This window comes from Chlamydotis macqueenii, chromosome 17 (assembly GCF_036417535.1).
Source record: "Chlamydotis macqueenii isolate bChlMac1 chromosome 17, bChlMac1.mat, whole genome shotgun sequence".
NCBI classification, from domain to species: Eukaryota; Metazoa; Chordata; class Aves; order Otidiformes; family Otididae; genus Chlamydotis; species Chlamydotis macqueenii.
Window position 1 is genome coordinate 11,411,273 of NC_141572.1, and position 20,970 is coordinate 11,432,242.

General features: G+C 39.9%; 1 protein-coding gene across 2 annotated transcripts; it reads left to right on the top strand.

Annotated features, from left to right (window-relative positions):
• Positions 1-133: 133 nt before the first annotated feature.
• Positions 134-20,915, top strand: PRR14L (proline rich 14 like). Of its 2 annotated transcripts, XM_086761240.1 has the most exons (10): positions 134-206; positions 1,618-2,127; positions 3,643-3,724; positions 4,930-4,995; positions 5,878-10,381; positions 13,760-13,828; positions 14,868-15,030; positions 15,291-15,397; positions 16,445-16,516; positions 17,217-20,915. In XM_086761240.1, the coding sequence occupies exons 2-10, from the start codon at positions 1,663-1,665 to the stop codon at positions 17,491-17,493; spliced, it is 5,805 nt and encodes a 1,934-aa protein (XP_086617366.1). In that variant the 5' UTR covers positions 134-206; positions 1,618-1,662; the 3' UTR covers positions 17,494-20,915. The 2 variants fall into 2 exon arrangements, with proteins under 2 accessions (XP_086617366.1, XP_086617365.1); XM_086761239.1 differs by lacking the exons at positions 13,760-13,828; positions 14,868-15,030; positions 15,291-15,397; positions 16,445-16,516; positions 17,217-20,915 and adding an exon at positions 10,671-11,701.
• The last annotated feature ends 55 nt before the right edge of the window (positions 20,916-20,970 follow it).

Sequence of the window (20,970 nt, forward strand, 5' to 3'; positions counted from 1 at the left end):
CACCCACCACCGAGGCACGCGCGCCGGGCCGGGCCACCTCCACGGCGGGGCGGCGGGGCCGGTAGCGGAGGCGGGGCCACAGCAACGGCCGCTTGGGCAGGGTGCGCGGCCCGGATGAGGAAATGATGTGAGCGGGGAGGGGGCGGGCGGCGCGCAACGGCGCAGCGGTGCGGGCAGGAGCGGGGCCGGCGGCCGCTGCCGCTGAGGTAACGGGAGCGGGGCGGCGCGGGGAGCTCTGTGGGGCCGCGGGCCCCCGTCGCGCTCCGGAGCGGGGGTGGGTTCCCGTACGGGCCCGCGCCCGCCGCCGGCTGGGACTGGGCAGCGGAGCCCCCGGCGGGGCGGGGCGGGGCGGGGGGCGAGCCGCCGCCAAGGGGGCCGGGCCTGCCCTGCCCTGCCCGGACGCGGCGGGGGCTGTGCGAGGCCGAGCCCGCTCCCTGCCGGCACCGGGGGAGGCTGCGGCGGGTCCGCGGTTGCATAATTACCGAGAGCGGCGGCCTCCTGCGGTGCGGTGCTCGGGACGGGGGCAGACCACTGGGAACGAGCATAGCTGATCTCGCCTCCGGCCGGGCCGCCGCTGTCCGGGGTGGAAGCGGGGGCTCCTGCCCCGAAAGGAGAGGAGGGGGCCGGGGCTGAGCTCCCCGCGCTGCTGCGGCGCCCGGAACAAAGGGGCGAGCGCGGCCGGGGCGGCCCGCACCGCGGCCGGAGCCGGGCAGTGCCGCTGGAAAGCGGATCGTTTCCCGTCCGCCTGGGTTCCCCTAAGGCTGGCACCGGGGACACCTGTTTCTTTCCAGGCTGGGTGTGCTTAAGGAGCCGGGACATCAACGCTCGACTGATAAGCCGGTGTTTTTGTAAACTGAGCAACTGATGCTTCTGTAGAGTCCTGGCTTGGCCCGTTCCTGTTTATCCATGCATCGTCAGGAGAGATGAGATTTTCACATCAGGGTTTCTGTTACGGCGACAGCACTCGTGTCGGGTCAGTCCGAACGCCTCTGCGCTGTGATGCGCGCTTTCGCTGACAAAGCAGGCTGTGGGGAGCCCGAGCGAGCTCCTGGGCTGACGAGGGTCCCACGCCGGTGCCGGGGCTCTGGGGAAAAGCAGTGCTGGCACAACGCGTCCTACGTACGGCGTGTTGGGTGCTTACATGGGAGAAGCTACGAGGCACAGTGTATGATGGACAATGTCTTAGAAAGTGTTCCTTCGAGGCAGAAAACATATGAAGAGAAGTTGTTGTTTTTTTTCCCCAAAGGTTAGAAACTTAAGAAAATCACAGGAAAACAAATGATGCTTTAGTTTTAGCAAAGGAGTAGGAAGTCTAATACAAGTCCTAGCGATTTGCTTTACAGTCTCTTTTCAGGTTTTCCAGGAGATGAGGGTATATCAGCAGAGAGATGTCTGAATCCGAAAATTAGGCTTGCGAACACCTACTTGTCCATACTCTCTTCTTTTGTTAATGAAGCATTTGCTTAGCTGCTCAAACATTTCTCAGCTCCTTTCTGAAAAAGTTATTTGGGAGTATCTTTCTTCAACATATATGCTTGAATCTTGAAGAATGAAGCTTTTCTTTTAATCTGGAGATTAGTCCTACCTATGTTGATTTAACATTGCTTTTATTTTTAGGGTAAACTGTGAAAAGCTCAGGATAACTGACCTTCAGCTGCCCTGATGCTATCATCTGGGGTGGAATCTCTCCTTGATTCTTCTGTGTCTGCTGTAATAGAGGAATTGTACACTGGACTGCCAGAGCACGTCCCCACTGAACTTATGGCTGTATCGGAGCCTAATGTTGGATTAGATGCAAAATCTGATGTTTCAACACCGGTGCTAGCACACAGTGACAGTCTGTCAGCTGAGCATCATAGGACTTCTGGAGTAGAAAACTTTTGCCAGAAGACGGAGGATTTGGGTGATACGTTCAAGGTGGTTTCTCATGGGCCAGCAGCATCTCCTACGGAAGAACTACTAAAGGCTGGAGACCTTGAAGAGGATGTAAAGAACAAAAAAAGAAAGCTTAGGAAACTAGACTGTTCTAGTGATGGATACCGGAAAGAAGACACAGAAGCACAAGATGCTGAGGAGTTTAATGTTGAAGGCTGTGCTTTAACTCCTGGGGAAAGTTGGTCAAAACAAGTAAGCAAATGCAAAACTTCATCCCTGTGTGATATTTTGAATTTTAGGTTAGAGTGACTAGGCAGGGGACTTTGTCCACGTAGCTTGCTGTTTATTATTTGTGTCTTCTGGCATGCGAGTCATTATTTGGATAAAGACAGTCCAGTAAAAAAATTGCCTATACTTCAGTAGACCAGCAGGATTTTAAAATATCAAGCTTTTCACTTTCTTAGATGCTGCTGGAATGGTGTGAGGCAGGTATGTAACAGAACTAAGAACAAGACTGACTGGTGACTGAAAGGGAGAAGAGAAACAACTTAAAAATGTCCTTGCCCAGAGTCCATGTTTTGTGGGTACAGCATGTTCTGCCAGTACCGTCATCCCCAGTCAAGGTACTAACCACTAAATAATAGTTATTTCAGTCTGGTAATAGTATTATAATGCTATGGAGGGTTCTAGTTTAGTATTTCAGTTTTCAATTTAAAAATAAAGATTATTTTTCATTTTTAGAATTGCTGTTTGTAATTAGGAAATCACTGTTAGCTTCCTCTTTCAAAACAAGAGACTTGCATGGTCATGGCTTTTTTTTTTCCCGCCCCTCTGGCAAACACTGGTGATAAAAATGTTATTTCTAGGCAAAAGCTGCTGAAAAATGTGCCAAATAATACTCTGTTAAAACCTGAAGAGTCACAAAACTCTCTATCTTAAACCTATTTTTTTTGTGACTTTCTTGATCAGTTTTCTTTAGTTTTTAAGTAGTTTTCACAGACACTGGAAGAAGATAGGGGAGAAAAAAAGTGTTGCGACTGAACACATAACAGCCAGGAAATATCTGGATAAGGTGCATAGGTGTGTGTTTTACACTAATTACTGGATGGTGCATAATACTAAAACACTTTGTGGTTTTAACTGTGGATTTTGATATCTGATTTATTTGAAGGTTTGTGAAAATAAAGTTAATTAAATGTTACATGGTCATTCCGTTTTCCAAGATGAATTTTCACACATTTCAAAATGCAAGTAGTTGGTTGTGGGGTCTTGTTTTGGTTTGGCTTGGGGTTTTTTTGTAAGCAGGCCTAGGTTGTCCCTGGGTTTGTGTTTTTGGGCCAGGGAAAGGAGAGGTAGAAGACAAGTTCTAATAAAGATCAGAAAATGCATGCATCTTACCAGAGGTACACAGTAATGGTTTGGAGACGAGATAGACTGGATTATTCTTCTGATTCAAACTTGCGACAATTTGTATTTTAAGCTACTTACATTTTAGCTGCTTGCATCGCAAGACTTCATTCCTGCTAAATACAAATCTTTCCTGGTGCATCATTGTTTAATGGTGAAGTGACAGTGATTGGTAGGACCAGAAAGGAATGACGAGTGCTCATGTGAACCACTTGCAATGCAAAGGCTGCCTCTGTGCAAGAGCCGATCTGAGGTTTCTTGGTGGTTTTCTTACTCAGAACTAACCTAGCTGAGCAGTCCATGCAACATGCTAAACATAACAGAAAATCAGTCTCCAGTGATGCCTCTGTCTTGTTTCAGGAGGACCCTCACTTAAACCAGCATGAGGTGAAGTCTGCAAGAACCTGTTGCACTGAAATACCAGGATCTCAGAAGAACACAGGTGCATATTTTAGTTGTACATCCCTACCTGCCCCCTGCTTCTCTCACAGATTACTTTTTGTTGATTTGAAATTGATGAGTGATTGTGAGATAGCTCATTTATTTTCCTTTACAGTAGAAACTGTTACCTTGCATAGCTAGAACAATATGAAAATGTAATCCTCTGCTTCTTCCTGACAGCATGTGAACTTTCCTGAAGACCTTTTATGTACAAGACGTGTTTTAGTTATTTAATTCAAATACTTATTTACCCCAAAGCAGAAGCTTTTATTAATAGCAGATGCTTTTTGCCTTTTGTTTCAAAGCTGGATTATACAAGAGCAGTAGTAGCAAAGATGTGAAAAAGTATGAGTAATTAATTTTCTAATATTTTAAAAATAAAAAAATTGCAGAATCTAAAGGAAGAGGACAACAAAACTAATTCTTAGTTTCATTATGATCCATAATCTTCTAGCTCAAAATACTTTGGTCACTTTGCTTGCATCTAGTGATTATTTTCTTTCACCCTCCATGCTCTCATAACAAAAACTTGTACTTACTTGAAGAATGCCATCTTGTAGAAAATATGAGAAAGATTTGCAGAAGTCTGAGCTAATAAGTTCTTTGTAAAGTTCTGAATGTGAAAATATTCTACAGTAACTGCAGGGTTTTTTTTAATTAGCGCCTTCTTTATGATTTTACAAAGAAGTTTATTAGTAATCATAATTGCTTGGACAGAATGAGATATGCATTGCCTTCCTATGGATGACTTGCTGACAATGCTTTCAAGGAAGAAGAAACAGAAATGGCGACTCAGTGCACAGCCATATTTATAGGACAGAGCAGATGAAGTATCCAGCTATGTTGCGCTTTGATATTACAAATAAGCATTATGACTTGGCTGTGACTTCATCTGTATTGAATTATGGGACCTGCATTGCACCTAGCTCGATACCAGAGGGATCTGAAAAATACAGGTCTTTGGATGCCTGCTGTTCATGGGGAATGTGTGTATTGAAAAGGACTGCATTTGTTTGTGGTAGTGTAGTTTGTTTTTTCTTCGAAAGGCTTGTAGTAGAATTGCTAGCATTAAGTCTCACTTTTAAAAACATTTTGGTAACCAACACTGTACACAATATTGTGTACAATACTAAGAGGCACTTTGTAAGCTGAATGCCTGCTAAATTTAATATACAGTTCTGATTTGCTTTATTTTTTCTTACACAGAAGAAAACCAAGCAAATGTTCAGGTGACAGCTGAAACTCTGCCAAAGCTCGCTGAAGAAGTACAAGGTATGAAGGCTCATGGGACTAGGATATTTAGTAAAGCAGGATACAGGAATGTCAGAGTGAGTAAAGGTCTTCCACCTGAGAGCAATGAATGCCCAGACGTAGACACAGTCATGGCCAGAGCTGGGGTTTCAGAAACCAGCATGTTAGATTTTTCAGAGCCTTTAAAAGTCATGGACATTGAATCAGCCACAGAGCATCCACAAGAAACAAATGAATATAATGGGTTGAAAGCCCATGCTGCCATGCCATTGAGAACAGAGGGTAATGTTGTATCTATTTTGGAGACTAGAGAAGAAAAGTTACCCAGACAAAATCGGCTTAATGAATTGAGAACATCACTTGCTAATTGCCAGACTTATCAGCAGGATGAAGAAAACAATGTTCATGACTTCTGTACTGGTCCTGTACCTAAACATAATGAACCTCATAGGTTGTCATCAGTACAAAGCTGTAGAACACACTCCATAAAAAGTTCTGAAGTTTTATGTTCGGTTCTGAAAAGCAGCCATTATCTGGACTTCAGAAATATGTCACTAGAAAACAATAGTACTGCAGTCCATGAAATTATCAATGAAGTCCCCAAAAAGTATCTTCCCAAAACCATCGAAAGTCAGGCTCATGATGATGATGGAACTGGGTTTGTAGAAAATCAAACCTCCACATCCATACCAGTAGAGCAGATGTCAGAGCTAAGGAGCAAAGGATTATCTAGTGCTCAAATTGATCATGGGGAAGTAAGTGCTAGGATAGGTAGATCATACAGCTCTGAATTTGAAGAAGCTGCTGAAGTCCAGAGAAAATTTGCTGTGGGAGATAACGTCGAAGTTTGTAGATGGCCTGAAGCTCAAGAGGGTGCTAATTTTGAGCATTGTCATTCTTCAGTTTTTAGTTCTGTTGCTTCATCTCCTGAGGAGTTCTCAAAAGAAAAAATTAAAATTGTCCCAACAGAAGGCGATAAATTGAAAAAAGACCAGTGGCAATTCTCTGTCAGTGATCTATGCAAGGATGATATAAAAGAAAATAGTCTATTGATGGAAACAAGCCACATTGCTTCCCATGAAATTGGACAGACAGACTTATGCTTTTATAATACCTCCAGTAAAATTTCTCCTCCCAGTAGCCACAGCTATCTGAATCTTAGTACCAAGCTAGAAGAAGATTCACCTGAGGGACAACTGCTTGAAAAGGAGTCTGAGAGTAATGCAACATCAGAAGAGTTGGCTGGCAGTTTAGCTGAAGCTACAGAAGCTAATAGTAATGACAGTTTGTCCACTGGCAAAGAAACTAGTTTGATTTATACATTAAATATAACTCTACCTCCTGTTGCACAAAAATCAAGACAACTTCATCGTAATGAGCATCCTCCTTGTACTGCTAATGAAGTTTCAAGAAGGGACAAGGCTCAGGATAATCTGTCTGGAAACGGATCAGCTGGTGCTTCTGGAACAACAAGGGAACAAGTCACGGAAACTGTGCTTCCTAAAGGCAAATTCAAGTCTTCAGTAAGTTCCAGGACTTTTGAAAACTCTGATATGACAAGCGAAATTTCCCAAAAGAATATGAAGTCTTCAGCAGGAAATACAGAGAGTGTGGTCACTGGTTTAGAAAATGAACATAGTGACACATGGAATTGTAATAATCAGAGTATAAAAGACCAGTGTACAGCTGCCAGTACTTCCTGTATTTTATCAGGAGGTACACAGGTAGATGATGTTCTACCAAACAGTAATTCTTTTAATGTTGAGGTTGATAAGATTGAAGAAAACAATAATTTGGAAGGAGAAGCTTCAGCTGGATGTAATAGTGAAAAGTCAAACATCTTTCCAGAAGCATGCTTCCCTTTGGCTTGTGGATCGCTTCCTTGTGAAGATGACTGGGACAACAGAAGTGTAGATCTGCATAGGATAAATGACATTTCCACAGCAAATAACATGTTTTGCTCAGCTTATACTGCAGAGAAGTCTATTGCTACCTTGGTAGGAGATGAAATTTCTAATAAGAATATGGAGACTATGAAACAATTTGATCTCTGTAAAGTAGCAGGTGGCAGTGAAATTGTTTGTGACGGAGATGAGACAAAAGAACAAATTGGCATGTGTGCTCTCCAGATAAATGAATTTGCTAAAATAAGAACTGTGGATTCTCCAAAGGCTCCTGAAGGCAATCAGGATCAATCTAGTGAACAGCTATTAGTCAAATATTTGAACAAAAAAACCTGTGTTCATAATTTTGGATTTTGCAACTCTCCGTTAGGCCCAAAGAAGAGAGAACTAGGCACATATGAGAAGAAGGAAATGTCATCGCTCACAGCTAATCCCTCTGAGTACAGTGCTTCAATCTGTGACTCATGTCTGTTACTCAGTAACAGGAACATTCAAAGACAACATGCCAGCCAAACAGAAAAGACCCTTCTTCCAATGAAAGATCAGTGTCTTGCACATCAGAGTGAATTTGATGACCCCGTTCCAATCAGCAAGCAACATTTAGAAAGTTTAAACAAACAACCGAACATGGGCTTACAAACTACAGTTGCTTCTGTGGAAGAAACCAAAATATCGATTGGCTCTAGTCAAAGCGAAGAGATACTGTTAAAAACAGGTGACAACCTGCTGTTGTTAGTTCATAAATATGCAAGAGAAGACAGTTTTCAAGGAACTCCAAACGAGAATGTAGTAGATTTGGACTCTTTAAATGGTGTAGGAAATGAAGACTATCCAGAATACGTGGACTCCGTCAGTGATCTAATTGAAGAGAAGACAATCAAATTAAAAGAACATGAGAACGGATGTGAAAGAGAAGTTAAAGGAACTCTTGAAGAAAGCTTTTCTGATAGCAAATCACATTGCTCACAGCATGCTTGTTTCATCAAATGTGCGAAAGAGAAAGCAGAGCTTGTGTTTGCAGGAAACAAAAAGCAGCAATCTTTGCCAAAGATGAAGGAAAATACAGTTAGTGCCCAATTTTTGCCTTTCTCATCAATTCATGGGAGTCTCTCATATAAGCCAGAAAATAGGAATGTGCTTTCAGAGACGGAAAACAACAAAAGTCTGAGAACAGAATCAATCTTAACTAACTCTTGCCCGCAGTTAACATTTGAGCCTGGTAAAGAAACTGATGCTCAAAAGGATATACGTCCATCCCATTTTGGAAAGTTTGACATCCAAACTGTAGAAGACATCAATGTGACCTCACCAAAAAGTACTCACTGTGGAGAGAAGTTTAAGAATACATGTGTGGAACAGAAGGTGGGAAGAGAAGCAGCCCCTAGGAAAAAGTTGCCCATAGATTGTTTTCTTGATGGACAAGATTGTCTATGGGCCTTGTTAGAAGATTCAAAAGAGTCTGGTAGCAAAATAGTCCCTCTCAGTACTGAAAGGTATGAGAAGGTTTTGGAAGAAATCCCAAAATCTAACTTAAATAATCTTTCAAAAGAAAGAAAAAATACTACAAAGCTTACAAACGTAGCAAGTACCAGTCTGCTTTCAGAAACTCTGCGTGATTGTCAAGCTGAAGATGCATATGATGCAGAAACTTCACCAGAACTGCAGTATAATACAACACCCACATTTTATCCGTGTATGAGTATACTATCAAACAGTTGCAAAGATTCATCCCCAGACCGTGTGGTTTGTAGTGAAGTATGTGTGCCTTACAAATTAAATGCACAGAGCACAGATAACGTAAAGAAGATTACAGAGGGCCGGCGCACTATACCAACTCATTCAGTTTGCAAAGAAAATGAGGTTTTAGGTTCAGAGAGACTTGATCAAATAGAGAAATGTCAGGTACTTAAACGAAAGAAGAAGTATGAAAAGACAGGAGTACATCTGTCAGACAAGGCACAACAAGAACAGAAGTCAGAATACCAAGAGAAGGTAAAAATCACACTGCAACCAAGTTCATTGCACAGTTCTGAACTCTTACGCAGTTCTTCAAATGAGTTGGTGACATCAAGAAATATGAAGTTTGAAGGTCCTTCAGTGGAGACTTTTGCCATCAGAAGCAGTGAAAATAAACTATATAGCACTTTACAAGAAGTCAAAAGGCCAAAGATTACCACAGATACTATTAGTTCACAGTTTTTGAAGACTCAGGATTCAGAAATGGAAAACCTGAACCTTAATTTAGGGTATGATGGAATCCCTGGTGCCTTTGGAAGTACAAATGAACTAAGAGGACCTCTTCCATTAAAAAGACAGCCTGGAAGGACATGCAAAAAAGTTTCCACATCATACCAGCTAAAAACTGTAAGAAAAAGCAAAAAAATTAAAAATTCACCTTTTTTTCAGATTCCTACAGAAATGTTCCCTAAGCAGGAAAACACACTTCTCAAATCATTGTGCTTGCCATGTAAAGCACCAACAATGGAAGCGGAAACAGCTATGAGACTCATGCACATGCCAAGGCAGAGGGCCAAGAGGTGCAGTTTGTTGAACAGCTTGAAATTTAGGAAATGTACCAAAGAATCAGCATTGTTGAGCAAGCTGTCTGCAATGGCTAGCAAACTCTTGGCACCTGCCAAAAGTACCCATAACTTAGAACCTCTGCCATATTCTTCTGAAATTCTTCCCGTGGCTGAGAGGTACAGCCAACGTAGATCTAAAAATCTATTGGAAGCCTTTTCTTGTGTTAACAGGAACTTACACTCACGCTGGGCTGACAGTTGGTGCACCAAGATGTTCAGCTTTCAGCCTTTGGCACTTTATCCTGTAGAATCTACCAAAATAGTTTTTTCAGACTTGAGCCACAAGCCTCCAACCTCTTTCTTGGATACCACAGGTTTCCCAATTTCTTTTCACATAAAATTGGACTCCAGTCCTGTGACAGATCTCGCAGGGGTTACATCCCAGCACTCTGTACATCACAGCCCAGTTTTGGGAGAAATGCCAGCACCACCTTCAAAGTGGACTTTCTCTTTTCTCCTGTCTCAGAGCTGTTCAGATACAACTGCTTTCAAGGAACATTCCGGTCTAGATAACGAGCTGCATTCCTCTCTCTTTGTAACAACTCCAAGGGCTGTTGCCCTTCATCCTGACCGTGGAAGAAATGCCATAGCTGAAAGAAGAGGAGGTTGCTCCATGCTTGGCTTTCACACAGTGTTAGCACTTTCTTCCCCTGGATGTTACAGGATTTGGACAAGAAGAAGAAACTTAACCAGTCATATTCCTACCATCCAGAGACTATTTATATCACAATTCGCACAGGGTTTGAAAGGGGGAAGGTATCCAACCTCTGTATCAGATGACCTCGTCTCTTCATTGCCATACTCATTGGGCAGGGTACTATCCATATGGAGTCAGCGTGGTCCCTCTGCCCATTCCTCCGAAATCACTCCTCTCCATTCCAGTCACTGCAAGTGGCAGCCAAGTGTGGGCATCGAGAACAGGTAAAACCCATCAACTTACTTCTGAGATTAAATATGTATAGGGTATGTACTTGCCCCTTTTTGGGAGGGAGAGGGTAATTGCAGCTTGCGGTGGAGGGTCAGTTTCCCCTGTTCCAAATCTACACGTTCTGCTCCAAAAATGGCTCAACATGGAAGATTCTTCCCTATGGAACAGTCTGTTAGCTGAATTTAAATATATTTGCCTTCACTTCTTTAATACTATTCCGTTTTGGCAGAATGGCTAACTCTATTTTCTTCTCCCTTGCAAAATATACACTCCATGCATCAGAATATATATTGCAGAAAGGTGAGCTACTTCATTAGGTCTATTCAGAGTGACTGCAGAACAACTGGATTTCTGAGGTAGGAAAGTTTTTTTCAGAGGTCTGATCCACAAGTGCCACTTGGAACCACTGTAAAATGCTCAGTATCAGATCAGGAAGAATTCTAACGGGTGGGGCGTGGCATTCAGTTAAATTTTTAATTGTATTCCATGACTGTTCTATTGTAATTCAAACCTCTTTATGTATGCTGTGCCTTTTGATAGCATGTGCCTGATGTGTTGTAACAAGCAAGTGTAGCTCCAGCTCAGGCTGGTATTGAATTTTAGTGTCATTCCCGTTATGAGTGGCAAGAAGACTAAAATCTGCTCTGTATATTTAATTTAACTTTGCTATCAGCATTTGAAGTCTTTTTAGTAAGAGACAGAATTAGATAAAAGGTTTCTAGCTCTGTTACAGGATTTTTGCATGCTCTTGAGCAAAGATTTTGCCCTTTATGCCTCAGTGACCTAGGGCAGTTCAGTCCCTGATTTGGTAGTCTTGAGATTCCTGGACTCGGGAGCACTGTAGAGAAGTCGATTTGCTTAATTCTTTTGTTGTATATGACAGTCTCTAGAGAACTGTTGAATTTGGCTTATCTTATGTCATAACTTGACGTACGTATAACTGAAAATCTTGCCAGATAACTAATGCTGCGTTTTGCTTTGTGTAAATGGATAACATACCTAAAAGTTTGAGTATATCCCTTGCTAGTATAAATTCTGATGTCTACTGAAGCTGTGAATGAGCTTGTGAAAGTACTGCTCCATTCTGGGAGTTGTCTGCACTAAACAAATGAAACAAATTGAATAATTGCATAGGGAGCTTCCCAGCACATTCTATTGGACCTGCATTCTTTTTCATATGAGTCAATATATCAGTCTGAATTTTCTAGTGTACAGATTAGTACTCTGGAAGTAATCATACCAGTAAACTACAGTTTGAGCACTAAACTTAAAAATAAGACATTGTTGTCATTCTTAAAAAAAACCAAAACAACCCAACAACAAAAAAAAAAAACAAAAAACCAACAAAACCGAAAACCCCAAACAAACAAACAAACCACGAAAAAAACCCCCACCTTTTTAAAAGTTACTTCTGTGTATGAGGTGAATTATTATTTTGTATTGTTGAGGCATGTTATCCTTGGACTGGGAGATCAGAGCTGACTTACACTTTCATGTTTTCTCCCATACTTAAGTCTTGCAGACTCCTAGCAGCTTGTTACAGCATATCCAGTTAGCTAAAGTATAAGAGGATTTAATTTATTGACGTAAAGGGTAATTTGAAAACTGAATGTTTTGCTATGAATGATCTTTATCCCAAAGAGAGAGAAGCCAAATCAAACCTTATCACTGCAAGTGAAAAGTAATCCAAAGTTAAAATAGTCTAAAACTCAGTTTGTTTTCTCTGTAAGATACCTTACAGATATGTGTATGAGGTAGCCTTAATTCTTCTGCCCCACTCAGATTTTCTTCAAAGTGAAGCTATTGTAGCATGCAGTGAGCTGAAAAGAATGTTTGCAGAAGTTTAAAGAAGTGCAGCAAATAAATTCTATTCTTAGAACAGTTAAGCAAAGATTAATGTTAAAGGTTTAGCTATAAAGCAACATAAAGAACAAAACCTAACATTTTAAATATTTAACGCTATTTTAGGTTCCATTTTGCTGAAGATGGACAGCCTGTTCTCATCAAATAATATTTATTCTTTTAAAGGATAATTCAGTATATCTCTCTTAAATGTATGTATACTAGAAAAAAATCTCCTATTAAATAAATGCTTGGTATACAAATACAAGCATACAAGAAGTATATTTGGTGCAGTACAAAAGCATTTTCAGCTTCCAGTATGACAAAAGTCTTTGCCTGTTTTGAGTAAGATAGTTAAAAATCAGACAAATCAAAAAGTGACTCCAAGTTCTCTGCAGGCCATTTTCTTCTGGAAGACATTTGTCCTCTTTAAATTAGAGAACTAGAGTAGTTTTCCTGCCTAAAACTCTTCTGTCACTTCCACTGCCAGTAATATTTTTTTCTAATTAATGCTTATTGGGATTCAAACGTTTTAAAGTGGTGGGGTTTTTTCTCTCCTTGTATTTGTATTATTATTATTACATAAAACAGTAGGCTCTGCCTCTAGCACGGAGGACTCTGATGCACTGTTGATGTGGGCTGCACTAGTGTTGGGATAGTGAGTGGAACACTGAAAGAAGTTCAGTTATAGTTCTGATATTAAATGACAGACACAAGGAATGAGTCTTTCTGACCTCCTTATATTTGGACTTAATCGGTGCTGCCAACATGGCTGGTTTTCATTTATTTTGTAGCATTCCAGTCTGGCTGTAACTTCTTTGCTTTAGAACAGTGAAATATATTTAGTTGCTAGTTTGGGAGAACAGCAAGTACCAGATTTGCTGTTTAATGTAATAAAAGCTGTCAAAACTGACTTATTTTTTTTTTCCCTGTTATTAATAGTGTGGCCACAAAAATAAAGCTTACTATTAAAGGACTGAGAGCTGCTGTGCCACAGAATTACAGTAATTACCAACTCTTATGGAAAGGTCTTTGGTTATTCCAATCAATTAAGAATATTCAAGTAAGGCTGTGGGAGTTAGAGACAACAGAGAGTTAATCATATGGAAATCCTTCCTTTTACTTGTTACTCTTGCCACTATGTGCTTTTTTTTTAATTTAGTAGCCAAATCCGTCAAAGTTTTTGGGGGTTTTGAATATAGACTTTCATAGAAATAATTACAACTTTCAGACTAATACTGTCTCCCTCTCCTTCTGTACTCTTATTTCCTTTTCTCATAACTACCGTTTGAAAGTAGGAATATTTCCATAACAAGCTGTCAGTGAAACTTAGTGGACTAAATGGCAGATGCGGCTTGCTCTGGTATGGTTGTTGTCTTTAATTCTCATTACTGATATTAGCCATTTTTTGTCTTACAGTCTAGTTCATACTAATATTTTTCCCTCATCTTTTTTATAGTGTAGACCTAATTTCTATCTGTCTTTTTTGTTGGTTTTTGTTTTGTTTTTTCATTTTTCCTTTGAACCAGCTATGCCATGTTACCGCACTTACCTGTACAGAGTGTAGAAGCACTACAGACTGCAGGTCATGAGATACGGTGAGTCTCTCAGACTTTGATATTTATTCCGAGTAGTGGGATCATAAGCTTTCTCGGAAATATATTGTTTATGTCACTTCGGCTTTCAGCTTTTGACAGTTCACTTCAAGAATAGCTTTCTGATTAAAATGTCAGGGAAGGAAACTGACTGGATCATGTAATGGAGAAGTGTGGAGGGGTATTAATGCAAACACCATGTCAATCAGTGCAGAGAACAATTCTGTTACTTGCAATCATATTAGAATCATAGAATCATAGAATGGTTAGGGTTGGAAGGGACCTTCAAAGGCCATCTAGTCCAACCCTCCTGCCAGGAGCAGGGACATCCCCAACCAGATCAGGTTGCTCAGAGCCCCGTCCAACCTGGCCTGGAATGTTTCCAGGGATGGGGCATCCACTGCCTTTCTGGGCAACCTGTTCCAGTGTTCTATAACTCACATTGTAAAAAATTTTTTCCTAATTTCCAATCTAAATCTACTCCCCACTATTTTAAAACCATTACTCCTTGTGCCACTTATTATGAAATGAATATGTGAAACCATAGAAGTTTCCTTACTTGGTTCTTTCTGCCTTAGCAACTGGACGTTAGGTGCTGAAACTTCCTTCTATTCTTTTTCAGTGTTGGGATGGCAGATATTAAAAGCTATCTTTTAAATTTATCTGTGAACAAAAAGTAATAAATTAATAGTTGTGTCAAAGACACTTGCTGGCAGAAAAGGAGGATTAGTCACTTTCTATCCTTAGTTACTAAATAGAGCTGTAAACTGTTTAACTACACAAAAAGGAAGAGAGTAGGTTTAAAACTACATGTTCAAACGTACTGGCAATTTAGTTTGTTTAAATATCAATGCAGGCTGCAGCAGTTTTTGACTGTGTGTATGTAGCGGAGAAAGTGTTCACTTACTTGGGCAATTTCTGTGAACTGCATTGCTTTTTGTGGCCAAATTGCAATTTAGGAAGATAATCTGAAAGCATGGAATCCTGTTGCAGCATAAGTTGGGTATTAATCTACATATGTTTGCTTCTTCCTCTGTTACAGTCTGGAATTCCCTCTTCCGTTACCAAAGCCTTGCTCGCTTCCAGAATCATCACTATCTCCCCCCAGGCTTTCGGCATCAGAGCTCCAGGTCCCTGCCCCTGATGAAGCTGATGCTTCTGTTCCAGCCTGTCTTAGATCCCAAGATGACACAGAACTGAAAAAAGTGAGTTCATTTGAGATTTTAGATATCTCAGACTCTTAGTTCCCCAGAGCCTGAAGCTGCTGCTGTTGAAAAGAGGCTGTTTGTCCTAGTCTGTGCTGTTACTTTCTTTTATTGAAGCAGAAAGAAGGTGGCAAACCAAAGAGGAATGTTTATTCTGTAGATAATGTATACTCAACATAAAAGGGAATTCTATTGACTAGCATGGTCATTACGTCCTTCATTTTAACTTTTTTTTTTATTTTTCTTTTTTCTTTCTTAAGACTGAACCAGAAAAGAGGCCAAAGAAAGTCTCACAGATCCGAATCAGGAAAACTGTTCCTAAGCCGGACCCTAACCTGACTCCAATGGGACTACCCAAACCAAAAAGGTGAGCAGTATCTTTTAAATGCACTCATACTAGCTTCTGTTGCTTACATTTCCTGCATAATAATGTAATCATTTCAATAAATGCTTCTCTTACCACCACTATTTTGTACAGTCCCCATTGAGTGATATCTGATGTTTGCTTCCTTTGTAAGAAAAGATTGACACAGCTGTATCAACTGTATAAAAGACTGAAGAAAGAAATTGGTCTTTGAACATAACTTTTTTCAAGTGAGAAAGGAAAAATAAGGACTATGGGATATGAACTACAGACTGGGTTTTAGGCAAAATAAAAACCTAAGCTGCAATGGAATGATTTTTCTAAAGAAAAGAAGTTCATATTGATAAACATACATTGAAAATAAGTAATTCTACAATGCACAGTGAGATGAAGTGATCTATAAGGAAGTTCTGTCAATTCAAATCATGTTGGTGTTCTTCACAGTCCCTTCTTTGGTGGTATATGGTCTTAGGGAAACATCAGTTCAGTGTAAATACGGGTAATGACAGTGCCAGATATTGAGAAAGCTTTTCCAATCAGTCATCTAGTATTTTGTTCATTTCTGTCTCAAACAGAAGTGCCACCTTTGACAAAGGAATGCATTTCTTCAGAGATCAGCTTGCCAATTAAGTGTCAATAACTGACTTTTTAAATCAGTCTCAAGAGAAAAAATGTTCATCTGCTAAACTCAGTCTTTTCTTAGCTTCCACAAAAAAAGTGACCTGTGAAGGGATTTCCCTTTCTTCTTTTGAGCATCAGTATTTCAAAACATCATAGAATGCTAGAGGGAACATTGACCTCTGCAGAAATGGCAAGTCTTGACCCAGACCTTATAAAAACACTGTATGAAATGAGGTACTTAACGACGTCATTTTTCATTCCTCCCTATCCCCAATTAGAATCTAAATCTACATTTTAAGTTAAAGCATAATTAGTTAGCATTTAAGCTTAGAACACAAACCAGACTTGTTTCTAGTAAATCTGCTTGTCATGAAGAGAGGTAGTTTTGAAATTCTTCTTTCTTGATTGATTTGTTCATTACTTTTTCAGGCTTAAGAAGAAAGAATTTAGTTTAGAAGAAATTTACACAAACAAGAATTATAAGTCCCCTCCTCCAGCCAGGTTGGTTCTGCTTCCTAATGAGAAAACTAAGATAAATGTAAATTACTTTGCGGGAGAGAGAGAGAGATGAGATTAAAGGTGTCTGAAAGCTAAAAGGGAGATAAATTTTTAAAATTGCTCTAGTTTAAAGTGTTAGAGAAAGTTAATGAAACAAATAGTATCTTTTACTGTTTGGATGGAAAGCAGTGAAATAGAATACGAACTAAGAATTTGTAGCCGTTTAAGAATGGATTTGGTTATTTTTTTCAGCTACTTATTCATTTTAGCCTCCATCCACCTTTTTTTAGCCTCCACCTTTTCAAAATTCAAAGGCAACTAAATATTCTTTAAAATACTAAGAATAACTGCCTGCCTCAAGTATAGCATGATTATCAGGACAGCTACATTTTTTAATGTTCAAATCTATTTATTCTATAAAATCAAGATTCTATAAGTGCGCTTTTGAACTGAAATACCAATAGAAAGAGATTAAATCCAACTGTCTGTGCACCAATAACAAATTATTTAGCTACCAGTAATGTGCTGCTGTAGGAGGTGTAAGCTGTAGATGAGTATATATTACAGGAGGTGTGGAGGGACTGAAAATGTACAAGTTAGAAGTGTGTTTATTTGGGTTAAGAAATCCACCAGTCTCCCTGTCCTTGTAAGGTGGTTAATTGCTTCTTGAGTATTCATGAGTTCTATCCTTTGCTTTTACCAGGAGCTTGGAAACAATCTTTGAAGAGCCCAAGGAGAAAAATGGACACTTGATCTCTGTCAGCCAGCAGAAGAGAAAGCGGATTCTAGAGTTTCAGGACTTTACTCTTCCCCGGAAAAGGAAGACACGAGGCAAAATCAAAGCAGTGGGTAGTTTCACCCGAGCAAAAAAAGCTGCACTACAGAATGCAGAGTTAGATGCTCTTCTGATACAGAAGCTAACGGACCTTGAAGCCTTTTTTGCAGAGGAGGCTGAGCAGGACCAAGGCTGTAGGATCTGAGGGAGCCATTTAGCTGAAAAGGGTCCAATCAGCTCCTTTAGTATTTTAGTCCTGTTGGGAGAAATCTACTGACTTCTTCATATGTTACTCTACCACTCTGTTCTAGTATCTGATGAGGAGGTTTTGGCTGTGACCCTCTTTAAGGTGCTATTTTTTTTTTTCCTAATGCTATTGGAGGGATTTGTTTAGGTCCATGTTTGAGTGTAACACAGCCATGTACAATTTACCATTTCTTCCCCAACCTCTGGAAATTACTGCTAATGTTTAATTATATTTAAACACCTTTTGAGGGTAGAGTAGGAGTGTAAAGGAGGAGGTAGTGCACCTTCAGCGATGCTGTAACTCTGTACTCCAGATCATTTGCACATTTGAGTCTGCTGTTGTTACTGTAATGGCTATTTTGAACAACCTGACAGAAGAGATATGGTGTTTGATAAAGATGAATTCTAGCAAAGACATTCTTTTTATACCACTACCTTTTTAATAATTAAAAGTAGCTGTCTGAGTTTGCTTTCAATTGTTTCTTTCTTCTGTTTACTTAGAGAGTTCCTTCTGAGTTTCTGTGCCCTTCCTGGCTTCAGGCAGCAGAAGCCCCACATAACTAGACTTTAAATAACTTGCACTTTGTATATATTTCTTTATTTGCTGCATGACCACACCTTTTAACATGACTGAGCTCAAAAAAAAGGTAGTATTTTAAGGAAAACTTTTGCCCAGTACTATTTTTTCCCAAATAGTAGAGTGTTTGCCTACTTGGCTGATGCCAGCCTCTTCTCTAGCAGAAAAGGTAATTAGCTGACAAGGATGTTAAGCTGCAGGATACATCAGTAGGGGTTTTTGTTCAACTCAGCTGAGCTGCTGCATGCAGGGAACACCAGCAGAATCTTTTGAGACTCATTTTTAAGTGTTTTTAATTCCAGTAAAAATACCAACTTGATTTTAATGACAAGAAGAAAATAATTTTTTTTCCATCTTGAGGTTTTTTTTTATCCGTTTAGATTTACAATTTATGTAGCTCATAATTAGATATTCTCTGTACAGCACTGTTGTACATAATAGTGTTGTACAAAGAGCCTCCTAGAATGTGGAATTTTTTTTTTTCATTATGTAAGGCAGTTTGTAATTACCTGATGCAGCACTGCACAATTTCTCAGCTATACATTGTGAGGGAAGAGAGCTCCCTTCTGGAATAACTTCTGTTAAACTTACTTGAAGCATAATTGTAAATGAATGCTAGCTGCAGTTCAGGTAATTTCTGTCCTTTAGTGCCTATAGAAGTTATTCAGGCAAAGCTGTCATTGCTGGGATGCTCAAATTTAATTAGTATGTTCTTTCTTTCACTTGTCACTTGAAACTTGCACTTTCTTATTTGTCTACCTATATAATAGAGTTTTACCTTCAAAAGAGGAAATATCTAGTGGGTGGGTATTTTTAGTAAAGTCCCAATAAATGCAGGACTGGCAATACCATCGTTATCTTCTGTTGCTCTGCTGCTTCTGTTACTGACTGAACAGAAAACTAAAAATTAACAAGCAATCTGTTGAATTCCAGAGCTTTGAAAGTAGAGAAATGGAAGAGGATTATTACACTGTGTGTGCCCGAGTCTTAAAAGAAATGTAACCTGAGCTTGTTTTGCTCCCAGCTTATGTGCTGGGATTCCTAGAAGTTTACATTCTTGTTTTGCAGGCTAAGTATCTTTAATCAGGAAGACTGAAGAAGAGAGGAGTACACACTTACAGTAGTGTTTGGGTTTTGAGGGTAAAATAACAAGGCATGCAAACTTTGAACATATTGACATACTATTTCAGCAGCAGGGTCTGGTTAACCTATTTGGGCTGCTAGAGAACATTTCAATTGATACTCTTTTATTTTTATAGAAAGAAATCCCTAAATAATTAAGGCTTACTGCCTTTTAAAAAATGTTTGAAACTTTCCCTGTACTGGTTTATTAGCCCAATTATTGACTGGTTGGAAGCTGTAGGAAGAGTGGGATATATATTTTTATGAGTTTATGCTATAGAATGGGATTGTTACACAGCATTCATTCACCTTCTGTTAATACAGGAGGCTTCTAGTGCTGTGACACAATTGAGCTGTAACCTTACTGGGGCTTTTAAGGAAGCAAGGATATGGGTGGGGAGGGAGGAAACTTGGGTCCAGGCTAAGTTCAAACTTCTAATGTGCTTCAAAACATGAAATGTGTTGGGTTTTTCCTTTGGGTTGTGGTTTTTCATTTTGGTTTGGGTTTTCTTTTTTTCTCTGCTCCTCTGCTCCGTCGTGTTTCTGATTGCTTTGAAATAACACTTTCTAGCTTTCTTTTAACAGCTACAGCAGAGAGAGCGAGCAAAGAAAACACTCCATTCTCTTTTGTTTACAATAATTGGAGGAGTTACAAAATGATGTTGCAGTTGCCTAGCTTGTCCTAGACCTTAGTTTGTGGAAACGCAAATGTACAGCATTATTTTGTTTTGGTTTAGTATTTGTATGATGACAGAGATGTAAGCTAACTGAGACAAAGCATCTCTTCCTTCGCCTCCAGCATACAGATGTCAGTCATGCTTGTGCACTTTTTCTGTTCTCCTTTCCCACCTCTGTTCCTGTTTACAGCACTGGTGGAACAGCCTTGTTCCTTTTCGCTGCTGCTCGTACACTGGGAGCAATGACTGTGCAAAAGCTAGGTATTTGCCACTCAGCTGCTTCTGTCCCAGATAATTGAAAGAAAAAAGTATAGAGGATGTATCTTTTGGAGTCTTGCATACTTCCCTAGCTGAAGGATATGTACGCTTGCCTTTTCATAAAGTGAAGCCACCCCAGGGAGGACTTGTTTTGTATCATCATGGAAAGACATTGTACATATTGCTCATAGAATGATGACTACAGCAGCTTGAGAATTGCAAAGCTTTTGCCATGTACTGTCCCTTACTACTAAGTTTTGCAGAGCCAGGCAGCTCTTGGCTAAATTTGCTGATATGGGAAGTAGGAAGATCACTTTAAAAAAAAATTAAAAGAAAAAAAATATATCTTATTTTCATCATGCTATGACTGGAGCAGCTAAATCTACTTAATGTATGTTATAGCATTTGCCTGGCTTGGCTGGCCTGCATACATTTGAGTTCTGATGCTTGCTGGATGTGATTTTCTGCAAGCAGTTCTCATTTATTGTATTTGATGTGAGGTGGGCCTTTGGTATATTATGTTCCAGGTGCTCTTCTAGAATATGGATGGTAACTGTAGATTAAAAGTCTATATGATGCTATCACGTTAACAAATAGCTCAATGGGAATTTGTACACTTGTGCCATTAGCTTCCTTCATGCTCTTGGCATTTTGTTTCTGTTCAATATTGTGTGAATCTAAAATTTCACTGTTTCTTTTGTGTGTATTTTTAATTTATGGAAATAAATTTTTCTGAGAACCTTTCAATTTTTAAGGCCTTCTTTAGGCTTGTATCAGTAAATATGCATGATATATCTGTCTT

What these genes read in the sequence shown, in the direction of transcription:
- PRR14L (XM_086761240.1), top strand. Translation starts at nt 1,663, where the DNA reads ATGCTATCATCTGGGGTGGAATCTCTCCTTGATTCTTCTGTGTCTGCT. An exon ending in GCTCGCTGAAGAAGTACAAG is followed by an intron (nt 4,996 to 5,877) that starts GTATGAAGGCTC and finishes GTCATTCTTCAG; the next exon opens with TTTTTAGTTCTGTTGCTTCA. An exon ending in ACTGCAGGTCATGAGATACG is followed by an intron (nt 13,829 to 14,867) that starts GTGAGTCTCTCA and finishes CCTCTGTTACAG; the next exon opens with TCTGGAATTCCCTCTTCCGT.